This window comes from Podarcis raffonei, chromosome 14 (assembly GCF_027172205.1).
Source record: "Podarcis raffonei isolate rPodRaf1 chromosome 14, rPodRaf1.pri, whole genome shotgun sequence".
Taxonomy (NCBI): Eukaryota; Metazoa; Chordata; class Lepidosauria; order Squamata; family Lacertidae; genus Podarcis; species Podarcis raffonei.
Window position 1 is genome coordinate 42,888,400 of NC_070615.1, and position 21,264 is coordinate 42,909,663.

General features: G+C 43.9%; 2 protein-coding genes across 6 annotated transcripts in view; one reads left to right on the forward strand and one right to left on the reverse strand.

The window, feature by feature from the left end:
* The window catches only part of CCZ1 (CCZ1 homolog, vacuolar protein trafficking and biogenesis associated), a 29,379-nt gene extending 16,893 nt beyond the window's left edge, over positions 1 to 12,486 (forward strand). Inside the window, exons 11-15 of the mRNA XM_053366244.1 lie at positions 925 to 958; positions 1,743 to 1,860; positions 8,807 to 8,965; positions 10,018 to 10,145; positions 12,125 to 12,486. Coding sequence (XP_053222219.1) covers positions 925 to 958; positions 1,743 to 1,860; positions 8,807 to 8,965; positions 10,018 to 10,145; positions 12,125 to 12,180 — 495 coding nt within the window. The 3' untranslated portion in view covers positions 12,181 to 12,486. The remainder of the gene's footprint in view (positions 1 to 924; positions 959 to 1,742; positions 1,861 to 8,806; positions 8,966 to 10,017; positions 10,146 to 12,124) is intronic.
* Positions 12,487 to 14,780: 2,294 nt separating this feature from the next.
* The window catches only part of LOC128402214 (radial spoke head 10 homolog B-like), a 28,500-nt gene continuing 22,016 nt past the window's right edge, over positions 14,781 to 21,264 (reverse strand). For all 5 annotated transcript variants that reach the window (XM_053366243.1, XM_053366240.1, XM_053366239.1 and 2 more), the window contains 4 exons: positions 20,429 to 20,519; positions 19,790 to 19,915; positions 17,002 to 17,200; positions 14,781 to 15,577 (listed from right to left, as the gene is read on the reverse strand). In XM_053366243.1, the coding sequence (XP_053222218.1) occupies positions 15,364 to 15,577; positions 17,002 to 17,200; positions 19,790 to 19,915; positions 20,429 to 20,519 (630 nt within the window). In that variant the 3' untranslated portion in view covers positions 14,781 to 15,363. The remainder of the gene's footprint in view (positions 15,578 to 17,001; positions 17,201 to 19,789; positions 19,916 to 20,428; positions 20,520 to 21,264) is intronic.

Below are 21,264 nucleotides of genomic sequence, written 5' to 3' on the forward strand. Positions count from 1 at the left end.
AAAAGTTAAAGTGCGGCTTATATTCACGACCTTACAAAAAGCCCAATATCGCTCCTGAAACAGACATACAGACCCCACCCCCTTAACTCTTTAACTCCTGGAGCCCTGGCGGGTGGCCTCTGGTGCTGCCACTTCTTGTCCAGCCGGCCCCTGCCACTGTTAGGGAGCGGGGGGTGCTCGCCCAGTGAGGGGGCAGCTGGTTGCGGGTGCCCGGGCGGGCCGCTGCCTCCACTGTCACCCTACACAAACCTCCCCCCAGCTGCACCGTGTAGGTCTGGCGCTGCCCGGGAGTGTCAGGGCGCCTTTGGCAGCCCCCCCCCCAATCATTTCCCAGGGATGCAATTTTTCCCTCAGACCACGTGGTCGCCGCCAATTTTAAGGGAGCGGCTTATATTCAGGTATTGTCTTCTTTTTCTTTTCCCCCCTTGAATTTTAAATGTGTGGCTTATATTTGCGTGCGGCTTATATCCAGATCAATACGGTATATATTTTGCAGTTCATATGAATCTAAGAACCTGGGCCTGGGAAAGCTGAGGCTTGTAGGTGTGAGACCCATTGTCAGTCAGAGATAGCAGACTAGATGACACTCCTCTTCTACCCCTGTCAGATCTTCATAGGTTTGGGTCTTGACCAGGGATAGGGAAACTGTGGCCTTCCTGATATTGTGGGATTCCAGTTTTAAAAATCTCTGATCCTTGGCCATGCTGGCTGGTATGGATGGGAACTGGGAGTCCAACTGCATAAGGAAGGCTGCAGGTCTTCCAGAAGACGTCACCTAAAATATCTCCATGTCCCATGGGAGCTTCCCCAGAATTACGAATTTAGGAAAGTACAGCAACATTCTTGAGCAGAGCTTAACTCCCAATAGTCAAGTGTATCCATGAGACAGAAAACGGATTATGATAAACGTATTCTTCCTTGCAGGCTATGAGTGCAGCTGTCTGCTTTATGATTGATGGTGAGTATCAAGTAATACTCTTTGAAACAGCTATGGAAGTTTTAAGTCTTGTTTTTGACAAATCCTGACATTAGAGCATTATCCATGGTTATTTGGGCATTAACTGTAATGGTATGTTGCTGTATGTAGTTTTACCAGCATCTTATAATGAAAATATTTTTCTTTTTTTTTAACTGTGTCAAGTCAAAAGAGTAAAATTTCTCTGCTAATGAGTCATCAGAGGGTAAATATGGATAATAGAGTAGAAGCACAGAGGCAGCCTGATCCAATATATGTTTACTCAGAAGTAAGAACAACTGAATTCAGTGAGGATTGCTTATAAGAAACTCTGCAGAGTACAGCAATTTCAAAAAATGCTGTAGGTTCTTAAATATTCTTATGCACAGAATTGTTAGATCATCTGATCTTCCAGCTGTTTCAGTGCTAACATCACCTCTTGGTCAGGTGGGGCTTCTTGGGTATGAGTTCTTATTCTGCATGTACAGAATCCCAGTGCCTCGAGTGTAACAAACAGCTGAATCTGCTCCGTTATCCCTGTAAATCAGGCATGGGGAACGATTGGCCCTCCCAAATGTCATTGAGACTCCAGCTCCCATCAAGCCCTAGTTAGCATGGCCAGAGGTTGGGAAGGATGGGAGTTGTAGTCCAACACCACCTGGAGGTGGACAGATTGCTAATTCCTGCTGTAAATATTGGGTGTGATCTTCTAAATGTGATGTGGTTGTGGCACACAGAAGGGAAGTATCAATGGTTGGTTGGTTTGTTTTCCCAAACTGTTTCACAGCCTCTACACAGCCTACGTTGGATTTTTGCCGTAAACTTGACAGCATTGTCGGGCCTCAGCTCACAGTATTGGCTTCAGATATATGCGAACAATACAACATCAACAAAAGGATCTCAGGGTTGGTACTCTCTTTATTTCTTGTTTCACAACATCAGCTTTTTAACAGGGGCGCAGATATTTTAAGAACTGCCTAAAATAGGAAGCAAATCATATTCATGGCAACATATTGAAAATTCTGTGTTATTATTAAGTTTCGAAACATTCCCTCCCCCTGATCTTCAGCTGACAAAGGCCCCCAGAGCCCTTGTCACAATGTGGAAAAAGACATTGTGGGCTTACAATCTACCGTATTTTTCGCTCGATAACACGCACCTGACCATAACACGCACATAGTTTTTAGAGGAGGAAAACAAGAAAAAAAAATTCTGAATGAAACAGTGGATGTATCATTTTTGTGCTTCATGCTGCGGCCACAGACATGTGATTTGACGGTGAGTTTGGGGTAGCCCAATGCAAAGATCCTGAGGATCCATGTGGATCCATGCTTTGTAACCACGTTTTTGCACCATTGCAGCCCCAGGCAACAGTGGGTGCGTGATTTTTTTGGTGCAGGCTGTAGCCATGGACATGCTATGTGATCTGATGGTGAATTTGGGGTGACCCAATGCAAAGATCCTGAGGATCCATGTGGATCCATGCTTTGTAACCACGTTTTTGTACCATTGCAGCCCCAGGCAACAGTGGGTGCGTGATTTTTTTGGTGCAGGCTGTAGCCATGGACATGCTATGTGATCTGATGGTGAATTTGGGGTGACCCAATGCAAAGATCCTGAGGATCCATGTGGATCCGTGCTTTGTAACCATGTTTTTGCACCATTGCAGCCCTGTTTTTGCATCAGATCATTGCTATGTGATCTGATGGTGAATTTGGGGTGACTCAATGCAAAGATCCTGAGGATCCATGTGGATCCGTGATTGGAACCACGTTTTAAGTAGGGAGGGAAGGAAAAACATAGAAGCGACAAGGAGAGGGGTGTACAGAGAAGCAGCTGGCTAAGAATGCAGGAGAGGGGTTTTACCGGAGGGAGGAAAGGAAGGCAAAAGTCGTCCCCCCCACAAGCCAGCCAGCTCTCTCTCTCTCTCCCCCCCCCCAACCTGCATGTTGCCTTCGAGTCCCAGACGCACGGAGAGGAATTAGAACGCTCTGTTTGCCTGGAGGGGAGGGGTTTTCTCTGCTCTTTGTTCCGTTTGAGCAAACACAGTAAGGAAACAGAAGCGGGTGGGCAGTAAGACCCTGAGGCAGAATGCAGGAAAGCGGCAGCTTCCTACTTTCCTCCACTCGCGCTTGTCAGCTCCAGGGACCACACATTCGCTCAATAACACGCACAGACATTTCCCCTTACTTTTTAGGAGAAAAAATCTGCGTGTAATAGAGGGAAAAATACGGTAAGCAGCTGAGTTCTTCTGGGAATGGAAGAAGCTACATTGGGCCAAGTGGCAACCACTTTGCATTTTATCTCCAAATAACTTTGAGCCTCCAATTTATTAGTCCTTACCTAGAAGCCTTCACTGTCTGTCTGAAGAGACAAATACTCTTACCTACTGAATGAAGAATGTATACAGCACAACAATTCTATAAGATGCCAGTTTTGCAGACATGGGCAGTATCTTCAGGGAGGGCCTGCTTACCTCTTTCTCTGTTGCCTTTCGGCTGACAGCATGTCTGCTACTGTTTTCTTGGCCACTGCATGTAAAGCGATGCTATGCAGCAGGTAACTGGGTCTACCACTAGTGAGCGAATAAGACAGTTCCTTCACCAGTGACTACAGCTGGGTGAGGAAATGCTCTATATAATAGAGAGATGGGAACTGGATCCTCCCCCGCCCCCCCAGCCCTGCAGGACAACTCTTGGCAGGTAGACAAGGGCAGCTGACAACTTGAAAGGGCCTCACCTTCTGAAGTCTGTTTGAAAGTGATTTCAATACAAACCACTTGGAAATGGACTTCAAAGGTGATGTCTCTCAGCACCCATCAGCTGGTTGGTGCTGAAAGGCGTCAGTGCAAACTGCTTGGAAAATGACTTCAAAGTTATTTTAATTTTGTTTACTTGGAGCATTTGTACCCCGCTCTTCGGCCAAAAAGGCCCCCCGAGAGCGGCTTACACGGAATCAAAACAAGACACTCCCCACCTACAGACTTACACTCTTAATAAGCAAAGAAAAATACAATACAGTGGTACCTTGGTTCTCAAACAACTTGGAACCCAAACACTGCAACCCCGGAAGTAAGTGATTTGAGTGCCACACTTCCATTTTGAGTGTTACACTAAGGTCTGTCTGTTTTCGCTATTTATTTTGCGGTTTTGTGCCTTTTTGTTTTTGTGACTGTGTGGAACCCAGTTCAGCTACTGATTGATTATGTGATTGCAGTACATTATTTATTGCTTTCGTTTTATGGATTAGTGGTCTCATTAGATAGCAAAATCCATGTTAAATTGCTGTTTTAGAGGTTGTTTTTAAAAGTCTGGAACGGATTAATCCATTCTGCATTACTTTCTATCGGAAAGCGCACCTTGGTTTTGGAATGGACTTCTGGAACGGATTATGTTTGAGAACCAAGGTACCACTGTACAACGGGGGAATGGCTGCCCTCAGTTATGCTGCCCCACACCTGACACTACACCTGACATCAGGGGTGGGGCATGTGGGTGTGGTTTGGGGGGAAATGCCTAGTGGGCCAAATTAGACCTTTGGGCCGAAGGTTCCCCACCCCCCCGTTTATTACCTTGTGGCAGTGCAGCATCCTCTTTCCTGTCGTCCTTATTTCCCACCCCCTATAATAAATTGGGTCCCCCCGCCTCCCCAGGAAGAAACAGAGATAAGGAGCCCATTTATACAATTTGTGGCTGTTTGCAGGTTGGATAGAAGAGGCATTTCTTTGCAGACTTTGCCCTAGTGTCAAGAAAGAGACCTTGTCCTCCAAGGATGACAAAGGTAGATTTGCTTGGTTGGTTTCATTCTCATCCCAGGTTTGGAGGCAAATGGATGCAATGCACGGGGAGGGAGCCAGGCCACAGAGGTCTGCACTGCCCCATCAGGTCTCCTCTCAGGTGTCCTATCAGGTATGTTCCCCAGGGAAGCAAAGGAGCCTCAAAAAAATGGGTATGGTGTTGCTTCACCCACCCACTCACCCCTGCATGGTCAAAGCAGTACAGTGGGGCAAGGAGCATGCAGTTTTCACTGGTGTTTTATGGCACACATTGGGATGTATGAGGAATGGGGCTGGGGAGAGAGGTTAGAGCCTTGCCTCCTAGCCCATTTCTGAACAACCAGGGTGATAAAAGGGCTAGCCTTCTCCTATCCAATGGCTGTGCTTCCTTGGAGAGACACACAGCTGACTCTGCGGCTCCCTGAGGTTAGGGGGACCTATTTGATGGTGAAAATGAATGTGCAGCAGAAATCTGTTCCTGGTAAGGGTGTTTTGTTGCAGGTTTCTTCTGCAACATATTGTCGAGGTTCGGCCAACCTCTTTAATAAGCCTGATCTGTTTGCTTAGAGATGTTGACTATTTAATGAGCATTCATCCTGATTTGTTTGTAAAAAGGGTGGGTGGAGGGGCCCTGAGCTCCAGAGCTCTAAAACCTTGAATCCTTTTAGCCTGCCACTCGTTTAAACTTGCTGCCTGGTGACGCAAGAAGAAAGTTCCTTTTTGGAGGGGGATAAGGTTAGCCCTTGTTATTTGCAATAGAATGAGAAAGCAGTTGTACTAAGTCAGTTGGACTATGCAAGAAGTCACAAGGTAAGGCTCCTTTTTTAAACAGTAAAAACAGTTAACAATTCTATTTCCTGAGACCCTTTTCTTCAGAAGCCTCAGGTCATCCACATTTCCTCTTGTCCTGCTGCTTTCCTCTGGGGAAAACTGCTATTTAGTGCTCAGTCAAAGCAAATGGCAATTCAGGTTGTCTCCGGATTGACGATTGCTCCAATTTAGCACTAAAGAGTGGGTTTTCCCTGGGAAATGAGCAGGGCAAGCGGGAAACCGCTCAGAGCATGGGACAAGCAGAAATGCAGATAAATGCACAGTAATGAGACACCATTTAAATTTTATAATTAAAATATAAACAAACTATAAGAGATCTACTGACCAAACAACTATCCCAGCTTCTGTGACTCAAGGGGCTTGTTGCAAAGACGTTCTCTGAAAGCTGGGGCCACTAATAGTGTGAAAGCAAGTGATTAACTGGGGATGTTGGCAGGAGGCTTAAAATATTAGGAAACCAGAAGGCTGTAGTTAATATTGTGGTTTCATACGTACCTTCCCAAACCTTAAGCTCTTCTTCACAGGGCTGCTTTGAGTGCCCCCACCAAACAAAGTGAAGTCAGTAACCACTAGGGTGGGGGCCTTTTTTGTCTCTTAGCTGCTTGTTATTGCTATTCATTACATCACATTTTCATCCGCTGGGCGGTCAGGAAAATTGCCCAGGGAACATCTTGTGCTTTCTGGCTATGACCTTTTGTGTTCAGCACATCAGAAAACCTACTGCCAGCCCTTATGACTTCTGGGATCTTAAAAGACAGATAAACTTCTGTTTAAAAAGCAAAAAAAGTCAAATCTTGGGGCTCCTATAAAGACTTTGGAGCCATGTGCACATGCCCAGGAACCTTTTTCCTGCTCTGTTTCTGAGCTGCTTTTCAGTCTTGTAGCAAAACCCCAACATTTATGGTGTCTACTGACTTTTAAGAGATTCAGCCACAGTTTAAAGTTACGTGTGTGTGTGTTTAGTCAGCTTATTTGTCCCTGAGGACATATGTTGCTCATCATCTTAAAAAAACCCACTGTTGAATCTATCAAAGCTGCCAGTTATGCTTGTAACTGGACCAAACTGCTCGTTTTTTTTTAATGGTGCTGGCAGATGAAAGTGATGGAAGCTTATCTGATTAAGCCTGCCTTAAACTTTGATGTGGTGGCATCCTGAGAACCTGTTGCAGCATCTCTTAGTGCTAATACAGCTAGGTTGATCTCGTATGGAGCAAGTTAACCAGCTTTAGTTTGAGGTGTCATGTGACATTTATTGCAAGGGGAAGCACCAAGCTGCAAATGTCAAAATACATTTGATTTTCCAGAATCGTAGACAACAGCATCAACCCTAGTATCTGTAGAGCTTAGAATGATCAAACTGACCAGCTCCTGATCTGACATGTGTTTCTCAGATTGCAGTAAATGTGTAAAGGCCGGGGGTGGGGTGGGACGGGACAGGACAGGAAAAGGCGAGGGCTTTTTTTTATCATCTTCAAATTTTCAGAAACAAATAAGGGGGGGCAGATAATTTTTTTCATTCCCCCCTCCCCAGGCCTGTAAATCTCTAATTACAGGTGCATTTTGTGGTTCAAAGTGCAGTCTGTTTGTATTGTATTTTTAAAGCTTAAAACAAACTTCTATGTAGTTTTGCTTAGCAAATGTTGACCTGTTGAATTTGGAGCAAGCAGCCATTAGCAGGTATTAGCTGGGATGTGATTGCAATGCAACGAGGGAGCAGATATGCTTTGCATGCAGAGAGGCCTTGTTTAATACCTGGCATCTCTAGTGAATAGAATCAGGCAGCAGGTGATGTTGAATACCTCTGCCTGAAATTGCGGAGGGCTGTTGTAAGTCAAAGTCGACAGTGCAGTGCTAGACATGATACAAGACTCTCCATGGCTTTCCTAACCTTTGTCCAGAATATTGAACCATTTCCTGACCTCTGTCTGCTGAACAAGAACAAATGCTTCTTGGACTATAGCAGGGGTGGAGAACCCTTTTAGTCCAGCAGGCTACCTCTTTATCTCCCCACCTCTGTAGGCCATGATGATGTCAGGTGCTGATAGGTAAGCAATCCCACCTACCTGTCAAAGTCAACCCACGGGGCAGCAGAGCAGTTTTGCTTCACCAGTGTGGATTGAACACTCTGCTCACCAGCTGGTGAGTAGAAGGTTCAGTCTGGCTGGCTGCAGGGGTCTGCTTCACCAAGGGAATGCAGTGGCAAAGTGGCAGGATCAAAGCAACCCCCCCCCCCAGTAATGTCAGCAGATGGACAATTGGATGTTGTTTGAGGGCAGGGAACGCCTTGTAAGCCAACCTGAGTTTTAGGGTCTTCTAGCCAAAAGAAAATGGGACGCGAGTGGCGCTGTGGGTTAAACCAAAGAGCCTAGGACTTGCCGATCAGAAGGTCGGCGGTTCAAATCCCCACAACGGGGTGAGCTCCCATTGCTCGGTCCCAGCTCCTGCCAACCTAGCAGTTCGAAAGCACGTCAAAGTGCAAGTAGATAAACAGGTACCGCTCCGGCGGGAAGGTAAACGGCGTTTCCGTGCGCTGCTCTGGTTCACCAGAAGTGGCTTAGTTATGCTGGCCACATGACCTGGAAGCTGTACGCCGGCTCCCTTGGCCAATAAAGCGAGATGAGCGCCGCAACCCCAGAGTTGGCCACAACTGGACCTAATGGTCAGGGGTCCCTTTACCTTTACCTTTTAGCCAAAAGAAAACATTCCCCCCAATTTCATCTGGAGCAGCCTTCCTCAACTTGATGCCCTCCAGGTGTTGCTGAACTATAACATCCGCCACACGCAACATTGGCCATGCTGGCCCTCCTGATATTTTAGATTACACCAGGTTGGGGAAGGGCTGTCAGTCAAGCTGATCTCCCAACTCTGGTAGCTTGGTCAGGGCCAAGCTGAGGACCTCACTAGAAATGTATCACAAAATGTGAAGGCCTCATGTTCTCTGGTGTTGCACTGCAGCACCAGACTTCTTGTCTCTTTTTGTTTCTGGCTCAGCAGTTCTCAGGATCAGCTCCTTAGCCTTTCTGAATTCCCTGATTCTGAAGTGGCATTAGCAAACCATAGACATCACTCCGGAGTCTGACAGCTGCTAATATTTTAATGGCTTCAGGGAACAATTTTTCAATCCTGACTTAAAAATTAAAGCATATGGCAATATGATAGTAAGCCACTCTAGATAGACGTTCAACTCTCTTTGCAAAAATGGCCTTCCTCTTGCTTATTTGACCATTTCCTTCTTTGTTTCCTAGGTCGGAGAAGGAACCTCAATTTAAATTTATCTATTTCAATCACATGAACCTAGCAGAGAAAAGTACAATTCACTTGAGGAGAACGCCCAATATCTCGCTCACATCGGTTCATCCTGACTTGATGAAGATTCTTGGTGATATCAACAGTGACTTCACCAGGTAACGTAACATTCTTCCCCGCCTTTGTTAAAATCTGAATATCATTCAGTTTGCATAGTTAGATCTGGCAGTGCATACAGTGGTACCTCGGGTTACAGATGCTTCAGGTTACAAACGCTTCAGGTTACAGACTCCGCTAACCCAGAAATATTACCTTGGGTTAAGAACTTTGCTTCAGGGTGAGAACAGAAATCGGGCTCTTTCGGTGCGGCAGCAGCAGGAGGCCCCATTAGCTAAAGTGGTGCTTCAGGTTAAGAACAGTTTCAGGTTAAGAACTAACCTCCGGAACGAATTAAGTACTTAACCCGAGGTACCACTGTACTTGGAAACAATTTTCTTCTTCCTTAGCCGTAATGCTGTAGTCAAAGTAATACACCAGGAGTGTAAATCTCCGTAGTATGATAATAGTTATAAATCTCACTACTACTAAAGATTCTGAGTGAGTAATGTTTCCTTATCTTGTTCATCCTCAGAAGAAGAAAAAAACACCTGTAAAGTCTATCATTATATTATTACCTCTTTTTACAGATAGGGAAAGTGAGGCAGGGAGTGAAGGAATTTCTAAAAGCAAACCAGTAGATTTACGGTGAGGTGAGATTTGAACAGAGGTCTCCCAGATCCAGGCTCAGCACATTGTCAGATAGACCACATTGGCTAAATACATGCATACATACATACATACACATCACAACTGGAGAATTTTAGATGGAATTTGTGTGGTGCCGCAGAATCGAACAGGCAAATTTCTGTTAGGAGGTGAAGCTGTGTTTAATGTTTTTTTGCAGTCCCAGTAATTGAAGCTGCTAGATCCTATTATTAGCAAATACTCCAGGAATTCTGTGTCAGTGTGGTACAGATCCTACCACAGATATAAGAATTACTTAATCTATTAAGACTTGAGGAAAACTTAAAACAATAAACCAAAGCTCGATCCACTTGCTGATGTGTAAAATCTTCTTTATGTGTTAGTTACTGTCTTTTGCTTGGTTTTATTCCTTTGTTACTTATTTGAGGCATCCTAAGATTTGCACATACCAACTTCTTTCTTTTAGGGTTGATGATGATGAGGAAATCATAGTGAAAGCAATGAGTGACTACTGGATTGTTGGCAAGAAATCTGATCAGCGGGAGCTGTATGTAATTTTGAATCAGAAAAATGCAAACCTGATTGAAGTGAATGGTAAGAAACTTTTTTAAAAGTGTGGGTTTTTTTAGTTTTACCACTTTTAAGTGTTATTAAAACACTTTCATTACTTATTTATAGAACTCATTATATTTTACAAAACATAAGGGGATAGCTTTCTGTCCCAAGGAGCTTACAGTTTAAAATTGACACAGGGGAGGGAAACGGCAGCAGAGCTATACAAGAGTAGAGTATTCATTTATTTCAACTATCACCTCCTGGCAAATAGAAGGGGAAGAAATGGAGGCAGTGAGAGATTTTACTTTCTTGGGCTCCATGATCATTGCAGATGGTGACAGCAGTCATGAAATTAAAAGACGCCTGCCTCTTGGGAGAAAAGCAATGAGAAACCTAGAAAGCATCTTAAAAAGCAGAGATATCACCTTGCCGACAAAAATCCGTATAGTTAAAGTTATGGTTTTCCCAGTAGTGATGTATGGAAGTGTAAGCTGGACCATAAAGAAGGCTGATGGCCGAAGAATTGATGCTTTTGAATTATGGTGCTGGAGGAGACTCTTGAGAGTCCCATGGACTGCAAGATCAAACCTATCCATTCTTAAGGAAATCAGCCCTGAGTGCTCACTGGAAGGACAGATCCTGAAGCTGAGGTTCCAAGACTTTGGCCACCTCATGAGAAGAGAAGACTTCCTAGAAAAGACCCTGATGTTTGGAAAGATGGAGGGCACAAGGAGAAGGGGACGACAGAGGACGAGATGGTTGGACAGTGTTCTAGAAGCTACCAGCATGAGTTTGACCAAACTGCGGGAGGCAGTGGAAGACAGGAGTGCCTGGCGTGCTCTGGTCCATGGGGTCACGAAGAGTCGGACATGACTAAACGACCAAACAGCAACAATGTACTTGAGCTGGGTTACAAGAGCCTGGCTCACACATCACTAAACCAGAATTTAATGTCATGCATGGACACACAAGTCCCTTGCTGCCCACAGGGCCTCCCCTGGCTCTGAAATTAGTTTTGAAAGAAGCATGTAAATTGTAGCCAATCTTCTTCTTCTTCTTTGGCAATCACTCATAGCCTAGTAAGATTGTCTTCCATGAACACGGTTTTAACAGTGAGTCCGTAAGTGGAGGCCAATTCTGGATCTACACGTCCTTCCACAGTGGGGACATTGGTTTCTGGGCGGGAGTTGATCACGGTGTGGATTTGCCAAGCGTGCCTTCCTCTTAGCACATTTCTCCCTTGCGCCCTGAGTTCAAGTGTCTTCAAAGCCCATGACACCTTTGGTAAAGGCTGCATTTGCAGGCCAGTGTTACCCGGTTGTCGGTGTTTATACTACATTTTTTAAGATTTGCCTTGAGAGAGTCTCTAAACCTCTTTTGTTGACCACCAGCATTACGCTTTCCATTTTTAAGTTTGGAATAGAGTAGTCGCTTTGGAAGACAATAATCAGGCATCTGCGCAACATGACCAGTCCAACGAAGTTGATTGTAGCCAATAGAATAGGTTGCGGTGGGTATATGTGGTTTCTCCAGTTTGCAGATGTGCCCATGGCTCCGAAAATATTAGTGACCCCTGGTTTAATGTAAATGAGCATGCTGCTCAAAAGTCCTCATGCGGTTGCTCCCTTGACTGTGCCAAGGAGGAAACAAACCAGAGACTAGCTTGTGAATCAGCACTCATGGTTTGTTTATCACCTAAAAGTCATGATGGTGAGCCAAGGTTTGTTTCTGTGGACTTTTGAACTGCACAACACACTTCATGCATTACAATGGTGCATGGAGAGGAAGGGGTTATGCAGAAGGCTTTTAGATTTTATTCTGTCAACACTGATTTTAAATTTAAGCTGAACCTTTGAGAAAATGCAAACCTGTGTGGCTTTCCAGTGACGTGATCCGTAAATGACTACAAAACATTTACCGATCACGTCACTGGAAAGCCACACAGGATCAATTTGTAGCTTGTAATTGGTGCCATACTTCTAAGTCTTAAAATAATATTTCCTCTTTTTTCCCCTCAGAAGAAGTAAAGAAACTTTGTGCAACACAGTTCAACAATATATTCTTCTTGGATTGATCAGCTGGGGGCAAACTCTTTTGAAGACGGCTTTAAAATATCCTGAAAGAATTCTGGTTTACTGTGACAGGTTATTAGTCATATTACTGACTGGAATAATGACAGTAGTAGAGCAATACTTGCTTTGTAAGAATCAAATTTCTACTAAAACTCTACATTCTGATCATATGGTTTTTAGATTTTAAAGTATTTATGTGCAAATGAATTAAAATTAGTCTGAATTAAACATGTGTCATTCCATTTCTCAGATAATGTTATGTGAATATTTTACTGGAAAAATAAAATTAGTCATTGTTACAATTTTAATGGACTTTCTTCCTCTTTCTTGACTCTGGAGAAAAGTTTATAAAATTATATCATTCATCTTCTGTGGGGGACAAAATGTTTGTAAAGTTGAGATGATATCCCTCTGTTTCATGAAGGTGGCTATCTGGCCACATTAGGAAATTAAGGACAGCCTATTCATACCCCATTTTGCACACAGCAACTTCCAGAAAGAAAAAGAAAAAAAGATTGTCTGCATTTGAAACAAAGCCATCATAAATTGCTAGTAGAACTATTGCCCAGATAAAGACACCTTGATTGATCAATCCTCCAAGTTAATCACTTGATCAATTAAATAAGCATCAACTATATAGTACAAAAAACCATTCCAAAAGGGAGGAAATCATTATTAATCAAAGTTTCATTGCAGTATGCATAATCTCAATGCATTTTTACCATCACATGGGAGGAAAAAAGTTTTTCACATTTCATACATTAAAAACACTTCTGTTAAAAACATTTTAAAGAACTAAAATCTGTTGCCTGATTAATGTGGAGAAAGGGAACACAGTAAGATTTAGATTTTCAGTTTAGATCAGAGCTTTCTGCTGAATGAGGATGTTTTTGCAATGCCTTAAACCAGACCTGAACTGCAAAATTGAATGGCAGGCCCCAGCCATCAAGGACTTGACAGCCCCCAGTTACTATTCTTCTAGGCAAGTGGCGGCAGCAGCAGCAACAACAAAAATCTAACCTTTTGGGGTGCCAGGTGAATACATTGCATTTGGCTTGGGGGAGGGAAGAATGATGTGGTGCACTCTAAGCTTGTCTATGCTGACAGATGGTTCTGTCCAGGATCTGGGGGATACCCGACAGAACCTGGGACCTTCTGCCTTCAAAGCATGTCATCCGCCACCAAGCTGTGCTCCCCTCAAAAATGGAGTTGCCCTCTTAAACAATCCAGCAGTAAAATCAGCAGCAACTAGGCCCCTGACAACCTTCGAAAACCTCCTCCTAACAACAAAGGGACACGGTAAAGGGATGGTATCCTCAGTATACAAAAGACTACTCCAAAATCCCACGAACCCCCTAGACGCAATTAAAAAACAATGGGAGGATGACATAGGCTATGAGATTAACCCCACTCAATGGACCAGAATGTGGTCTAAACCCCCCTTTAAATCCATATCAACGAAAAGAAAAGAACTCACTCTGAAACTTGGTGGTACATAACACCAAGAAAACAAGTGCTAATACGCCCAGGAACCTCACCAAAATGCTGGAGAGGGTGCACCTCCACAGGAACATACCTCCACATGTGGTGGGAGTGCCCCAAAATCCAACTATTCTGGACAACAGCCATACGAGAAATATGTAAAATAACTAAGCAAGTATTAGAAATCACCCCCAGAATTGGCCCTACTAAACATCTTCCAAGACAATAATGCCCATTTACACCACAAATAACTCATAACACACCTACTTTCAGCAGCCAAAAAGACCATAAACAGACACTGGAGAGACCTGTCAGGAGTAAGCATGGACCAATGGTACAAAATAGTATGGGAAACAGCCTTACTAGAAAAATTAACCAATAAACTGAAACTGACATGGGAACAAACAGAAGAAGATGCCTTCACACCGTTATGGCTCCCCTTTATCACATACACAGCCCAACAAGACAATGACAAAACTCCACCAACAGCATACAAATCAATATGGCTAACCTGATTCAAAAACACCCACCCACCCCACTCACACAAGAAAACAAAGATCACCACAGCCAACCACAAATGAACAACCACACCCTAGGCCAACCCCAACCTCTCTCACCACCAAAGGAACACAAGTGAATAGCAGAGAACCTGCACAAGCAACACTGACACAAAACCCCACATATATTAAGTACAATAGAAACATCACCACCTGACACCACCCCCACTCACCTTCCCCCCCTCCACCTCTTTCCCCCTTTTCTTCCTAATGTCTCAACAAATGAAACTGATCTGTAAAAAATGTTACTTGGGGGGCGGGGGGCGAGAGAGAGAGACATTGCACATACTTTTGTAAACTAAGAAAATCTTTAATAAAAATACATTTTTTTAAAATGGAGTTGCCTTGAATTTAATGACTTTACTGATCCCTTACTGCTTTGTGATCCTACGTCAAAGGAGCAGTTTGTGCAACAGAAATGCCAGATAGTGAACAAGTTTTGCTGCAAAGGTGTTTCTTCCCAGATTACCATTCTGCAAGCCCTGCTTCTGTCTCTTATCTCTAGGTCCTTGTCTTCTATACCTTTTTTTTTTACATGGAAACACATCTTCAGGATAGCCAAGTTGTGCGAAACAACAACACATACCCTTTATTTTATTTTAATCTATATACATTGGTTCAACTGAAGTTACAGAAAGCATCGTAAACATCCCATTCTTGAATCGGAGCTAGAAGAAGCATCTCTGTCTTACCAGTGTTGAACTTTTTTTAAAAAAATGGAAGGGTGTGAGATATTTAAAGTGTGATCTCACCCCTGCACATTTCAGTTGGAAATAAGTGGAAATCCCATTTCTTTCTTATATTTTTTCCTAGCTGACCCTACCTGGGCATTACACCAGCAGTTTGGATACTTGCAATCCTATGCCTGTCTACTTGCAAGCAAGTCCTCTTGACTTACACTCTCATGGAACTGCACAGTATTGCAACCAGATGAAAGAGAGGCTTATAGCGGTTGTGTCTGAAAGTTCTCTGACAAACCTGGTGGCATCTGAAATTATTCGTGCGTGGTTTTCTTCACAAAGTTATTCAGTTTTATTGCTCCGATATTTATTACTCCTGTAATCCAAAGCTAACATGAATTGCATTCCGCATGTTTGGATTCCGCATGCCTCCGTACAATAATCTGTTATTGTACAGCTGCTCCTTTTATGCCTTTTTCTTCTTCTTCCCACCTCCGGTAGTCTTGGTGCTTGGTGGCGCCTGTGGTGAAACAGGGGATTCTTCCTTTGGCGAAGACTGCAGCTGTATCGATGCTTCCTCCAGCTCTCTGCACAAACTTTCCTCCAGCTCCTGAGCTGCTTTTTCTGCTGCAGCTTCTTCTAGCTTTCTGGCTTCTTCTGCCTCCCTCATAGCATTAAGCCTGTGGCCAGAGTGGGGTGGGACAGAGAAGTTGGGGGGTCAGATTCTCTTAAACCAAAAAGTCGTAACACAGTTCAGAACACGTGAGCCACGAAACAACAAATCCATAAATGGCACCCATACAAATGTCAGGACGATATCAAGGAGCCATTATTCCATATCGAAACAGCCAGCTTCATGTTCAGATGCAAACTTTGCTTAATCATTTTTAATTAATTAATTAAATTAATTTTTATTATTACGGTCACAGACCAGTTCCGGCTCATTTACAATATCAGGAAAATCATAAAACACAACAGGAATACACTGAATTGCAATTGGGTATAACAGAGATAATACAGATATAGTAAAGGTAAATTAGGTCCAGTCGTGACCGACTCTGGGGTTGCGGCACTCATCTCGCTTTATTGGCCGAGGGAGCCGGCATACAGCTTCCGGGTCATGTGGCCAGCATGACTAAGCCGCTTCTGGCGAACCAGAGCAGCACATGGAAACGCCGTTTACCTTCCTGCTGGAGCGGTACCTATTTATCTACTTGCACTTTGAGGTACTTTTGAACTGCTAGGTTGGCAGGAGCAGGGACTGAGCAATGGAAGCTCACCCTGTCTTGGGGACTCAAACCGCCAACCTTCTGATCGGCAAGTCCTAGGCTCTGTGGTTTAACCCACAGCGCCACCCGCATCCCGAATACAGATATAGCGGCAGTTTAAGCAAAGATCAAAATTTAATATATATTTTAAACTGCCAAATACAGATATAGCGGCAGTTTAAAATATATATTAAATCTTGATCTTTGCTTAATCATATCAGCCTAAGCAAAGGAAGTAAATTATCCCCTAGTTCAGAAAACTAACTCTTTTGCTAAAGATGACGAGTGGTACTTGCCATTGTCTTCTTGATTTGAACATTTTGATGCTAAGGCTCAAACTTGGAAGTGGCATGGAGAAGTATGTTCTTTCTCTCAAGTTTCTCATTTTTCCAGGTACCCTGTTCACTCTGCTTCCTTAGCTCCATAGATATATTTCATTAAAAATCAAGGCTCACTACAGCTACTTCTAATGCTAAGGCACAGTTTAGCCTTACATGTGAACATGTAATCTCAATCTGGCATAATAGAAGGCAGACTATAGCAATGAAGGCCCGGTGTTGCCAGCATGTCTCCAATGAAAACAGCCGGGCCATCTAGCAAAGCACCCTGTTTTATGATGGGATAACTCAGTTGGTAGAGAATGTGACTCTTAATATCAGGGTCGTTGGTTTGAGCCCCACATTAGGCAAGAGATTCCTGCATTGCAGGGGGCTGGACTAGATGACCCTCACAGTCCCTTCCAACCCTATGATTCTATGAACGCATGTGGCAAGGCTCCTGCCAAATTTGGGAGCAGGTTAGAAACCATGATCCACAAGCAAAAGCTGAAAACTCACTTTGCTTCTTCTTCAGCTTCTTGGATCTTCTTCAGTACAAGGAATTCAGCGTGCCGAATCCTGTTGTCTATAATGGTTTCTTTCACGACTTCCAAGTGTTTGTAGCCGGCAAAGAATTTGTTGACAAAAAAGATGTAGATCTGACTCATCCATAAACCAAGTTTGTCCTTCTGCTCGTTCTTTGCACTTTCGAGGTTATCTGCAAGACGGCGGGGTGGGGGGGATGGGAAATAAAATGGAGTTTTAGTTGTAGGGCAGGGGACGGCCAACGAAACACCCTCCAGTTATGTGTGATGCCTACAACTGCCACCATCCCTGGCTATTGGCTGGGCTGGCTGAGGATGATGGGCGCTTCTGCAGCAGAGCACCCCCTTTGACCAACCCCTGTTGTAGGGGAAAGACTATCATAGCTTCATAGCAGACCACATGCTTAGGATGCAGAAGATCCTATGTGGATCCAGGGGTGGAGGAAGGTGGGGCAGTGGAGGCAGAGTAGGCAGGGCCAGAATTAAAAGTGGGCTGAGCAACAAATGTGAATTTCACCTTTTGAATGGTAAGCTAGTTCCTTTCCATCCTCCGCCCAGGCAAGCGAGCAGCATAATCAGAGTCCAGGGATCCATTTGAACCAGACAAAAGCACCCAAGATGGGTCCACAGACCTGAATGCTTTCTTCTAAGGAACCTTCATCTGAATGGTGGTGGGATGTTGGTTGTGGGGATTGTTATTTTGCTATTTTGAAAAACCAGTAACATTTGCTTTTCTTTTTTTTTTAAGGAGGGTGAAAAGCAGGGTTAATGAGGGGTGTAGTCCAGTTCTGGGCGCCACAGTTCAAGAAGGACACTGACAAACTGGAACGTGTCCAGAGGAGGGCAACCAAAATGGTCAAAGGCCTGGAAACGATGCCTTATGAGGAACGGCTAAGGGAGCTGGGCATGTTTAGCCTGGAGAAGAGGAGGTTAAGGGGTGATATGATAGCCATGTTCAAATATATAAAAGGATGTCACATAGAGGAGGGAGAAAGGTTGTTTTCTGCTGCTCCAGAGAAGCGGACACAGAGCAATGGATCCAAACTACAAGAAAGAAGATTCCACCTAAACATTAGGAAGAACTTCCTGACAGTAAGAGCTGTTCGACAGTGGAATTTGCTGCCAAGGAGTGTGGTGGAGTCTCCTTCTTTGGAGGTCTTTAAGCAGAGGCTTGACAACCATATGTCAGGAGTGCTCTGATGGTGTTTCCTGCTCGGCAGGGGGTTGGACTCGATGGCCCTTGTGGTCTATTCCAACTCTATGATTCTATGATTCTATGATTGTATCTCATGAGGGTTGGTTGATACTCCAAGAATTCTGGCTCATGTTTTTTCCCCCTCCAGCCCGCAATGTTCCAGCTGAGGACTGATAGGGGGGAGTTCCTGTTGTGTTCAATTCGCTGTCATTTCAGGGAGAGAAGTGGGTCCTTTGGAGGCAGGGCAGACCCCACAAAAAAGTCAGTTATTTTACTTTGCGTGGCAGGCACCTGCTGGAGGTACCTAATCTTGAAGTTGGTAGTGAGGTGTTCAGACTGGGGCAACAAAGCGGGTCTCCCGCTGGCTAACCCAAGGGTAGCCACTTCAGTAAGAGACTCCACAGGATTTGCTGAGACTGCCTCACCGCGAGGTCTAAAGGTCGCCAATGAAACCATTTGATTTATATGTCCGGCCGGGTCTTCAGTCAAATCCGGGTCATTTATTGATGTAGGTGGAACACTCCCCTGACCTGATGCTAGCGAAGGTACTGTGGATGCTCGACGTACAGATACTGTTTGTATGTCGGGTCTATGCCGCTCAGGGGAATATGAGGGCTTCTCGGCCTTTTGGCTAAGATCATGTGTAGTATCTCATGAGGTGTATGCCCCCGGGGAGAGTCCTGGGGGGCAGACAGAGATGCATAGAGGGCTGTATTTAGACCCTGGGCCAAAGGTTCCCCATCTGTTGAATACTACTGGCTTATGGCTTATGGCTTGCAATCCACTGCAGAATTCAAGCACGCTTCGTTTGGGACTTAGCTGTGGGGTCGGAGCAACAGTGGACTTGTCCCCTTGTGAAAGCCTTCAAAAAAGGAAGGTGCAAGTTACTGTGTTCTGGTCTGGTGTTCTTTTACTGCCCTCTTGTGACAGCAGGAAATCTTACAGGAATGTGTGCTCAAATACTGCACAATCTGCAGCTCAGGGTGACCCTTCCAAAAAGCAGTACCTCTAGTTAGATTAGATAGAGAAGCGAATGCTTTTCAAATAAATAAAGGCCAACTTATCATGGATGCCAACCATAGCTGTCAAACTTCCCTTTTTTGGTGGGAAATTCCCTTATTCCAGCGCCGTTTCCTGCTGCTTCCCACTGCTATCCTGGATTGTTAGATATCCCGTAGACTGTCCCCGGACAGGTGAGGCTGCTGATCCCTTATTTTTGAGGCTGCAGATCCCTTATTTTCAAATCTGAAAGTTGACAGCTATGATGCCAACACAATCCAGAAGTAAAGAAATAAAACACCCAGAATATAGGAAAACAAAGAGATATACTAAAAGGGCAACATCTTTACCTTGCCCAATGGTTAAACAGGAAAGCAAACAAAATAAATCCTAGCAAAGTTTTTTGGAAACTGCATTCTGGGTTATGAAATTGTGTGTATGTGTGCCAAACATAAACATACATATATTAATAACAACAATTCCAAAAATGCAAAAATGATTCTTTACGTTGATAAAAAGATGATCCATACCTGATAGCTTGCTGTCTAAAAAGTTCTAGTTTTCTCACCTGCTAATTCCTTCATGGGAGCACTAAGAATTGACTCTTGCCCTGCTTCTGCACTTGATAGTGATGGAGCTGAACTTTCTTCTTTCTCTTCCACGATAGCAGAGAAGGTGACATTAAAACTCATGGCTGAAAGGAAGAAAAGCATCTGCTATATATTTTGGAAAGTCATTTGTCTCTTTGCCTGTTCTCTATGCATTTCGGACACCTCTTAAGTTACCACAACCAAATTTTCCACTATAGTTCTTGAGATGAAGGAGCGAGTTTCTGTCGACTACAAGCGGATGCCCTTTTGAATCAAGGTGGTGCTGGGCTGAGCCCTTCTAAACTGCACTGACTTTAAACGCTGGTGTCGAAACTGCACCAAAATGTTTGGTTTATTCATCACCCGTAGAACTCGGCACGGTTCTCAACATAAAGATTCAAGATGAAAACACAAAAAATGCAATAACAGGAACAAACAAACAAAAAACTACATGAGCCAATAACACACACACCCCTGTCCCACAAACACATTTAAAACATTACAGGATGTTAAACTGTCAAAGGCCTAGTTGAACTACATCAATTTCAACGCCAGTTTTTCCCACAGAGCAAAAAAAGATCCTGTACAACAACAAGGCTCAGATTGGAAGGACCCACCCTGAGGAGAGAGACTTTTTTCTTTACTAGGAGATTTTGAACCGTGCCGAGATCCTTTGCCCTCTTTTCCTCCATTCTTGCCTTTTCCTTTCTGTGGTAATGAGAAAAAAGATAATAAAAAAATAAAAAATGAGTTGTTGAGTTAGGAGATGGTGTTATTTTCAAAATCTGGTACCGTAACTAAGATAAAAACATAAAGCAAAAATAAATATATGCCCAGATGAGGTTGTTCAAAAACAAGTTCATGGCAAAGACTCAAGAGAACAGTGTCAATGTTCTTTACTCTTCCATTTATTTGTTTAACAAAATTGAAATGAAACGCATGTAGCTTCTACCTGTCTGAATAGGCTTGCCTAAAGAAAAATGTTTGAAGCAGGCACTGAAAAGATTACAGCAAAGGTGCCTCTGCCTGATGTCAAGAGGCAGGGAGTTCCAAAGTATAGGTGCTGCCACAATGAGGTCATGCAGGTATACCCACAACAAGATTCTGTCTGGAAGATGCTTTTGTGCATGTTCCCAAGTGGGGAGATAAGAGGTAAACTAACATTGGCTCGGAAGCAAATGTCAATGGCCCAACTCAATGCCCCAATGTCCAGGCCTAACTGCCAGAACTTCCTACAACACCCACAGAAAGCCTCGGTAAATATCCCCTCAAAAATCCACATTACACCATTCTTCCTGCTCGATACCTGTTTGCACTAGCTCAGGCTTCTTCCACATGCCCACATTTCACTGGGCGCCAGTTCTGAACATTTGCCCTCACATCTACTCTGAACAAAAAATAATAATACAGAGTGCTTCTCTCTACGGCTGAGCACAGTGAAGTCTGCTATAAG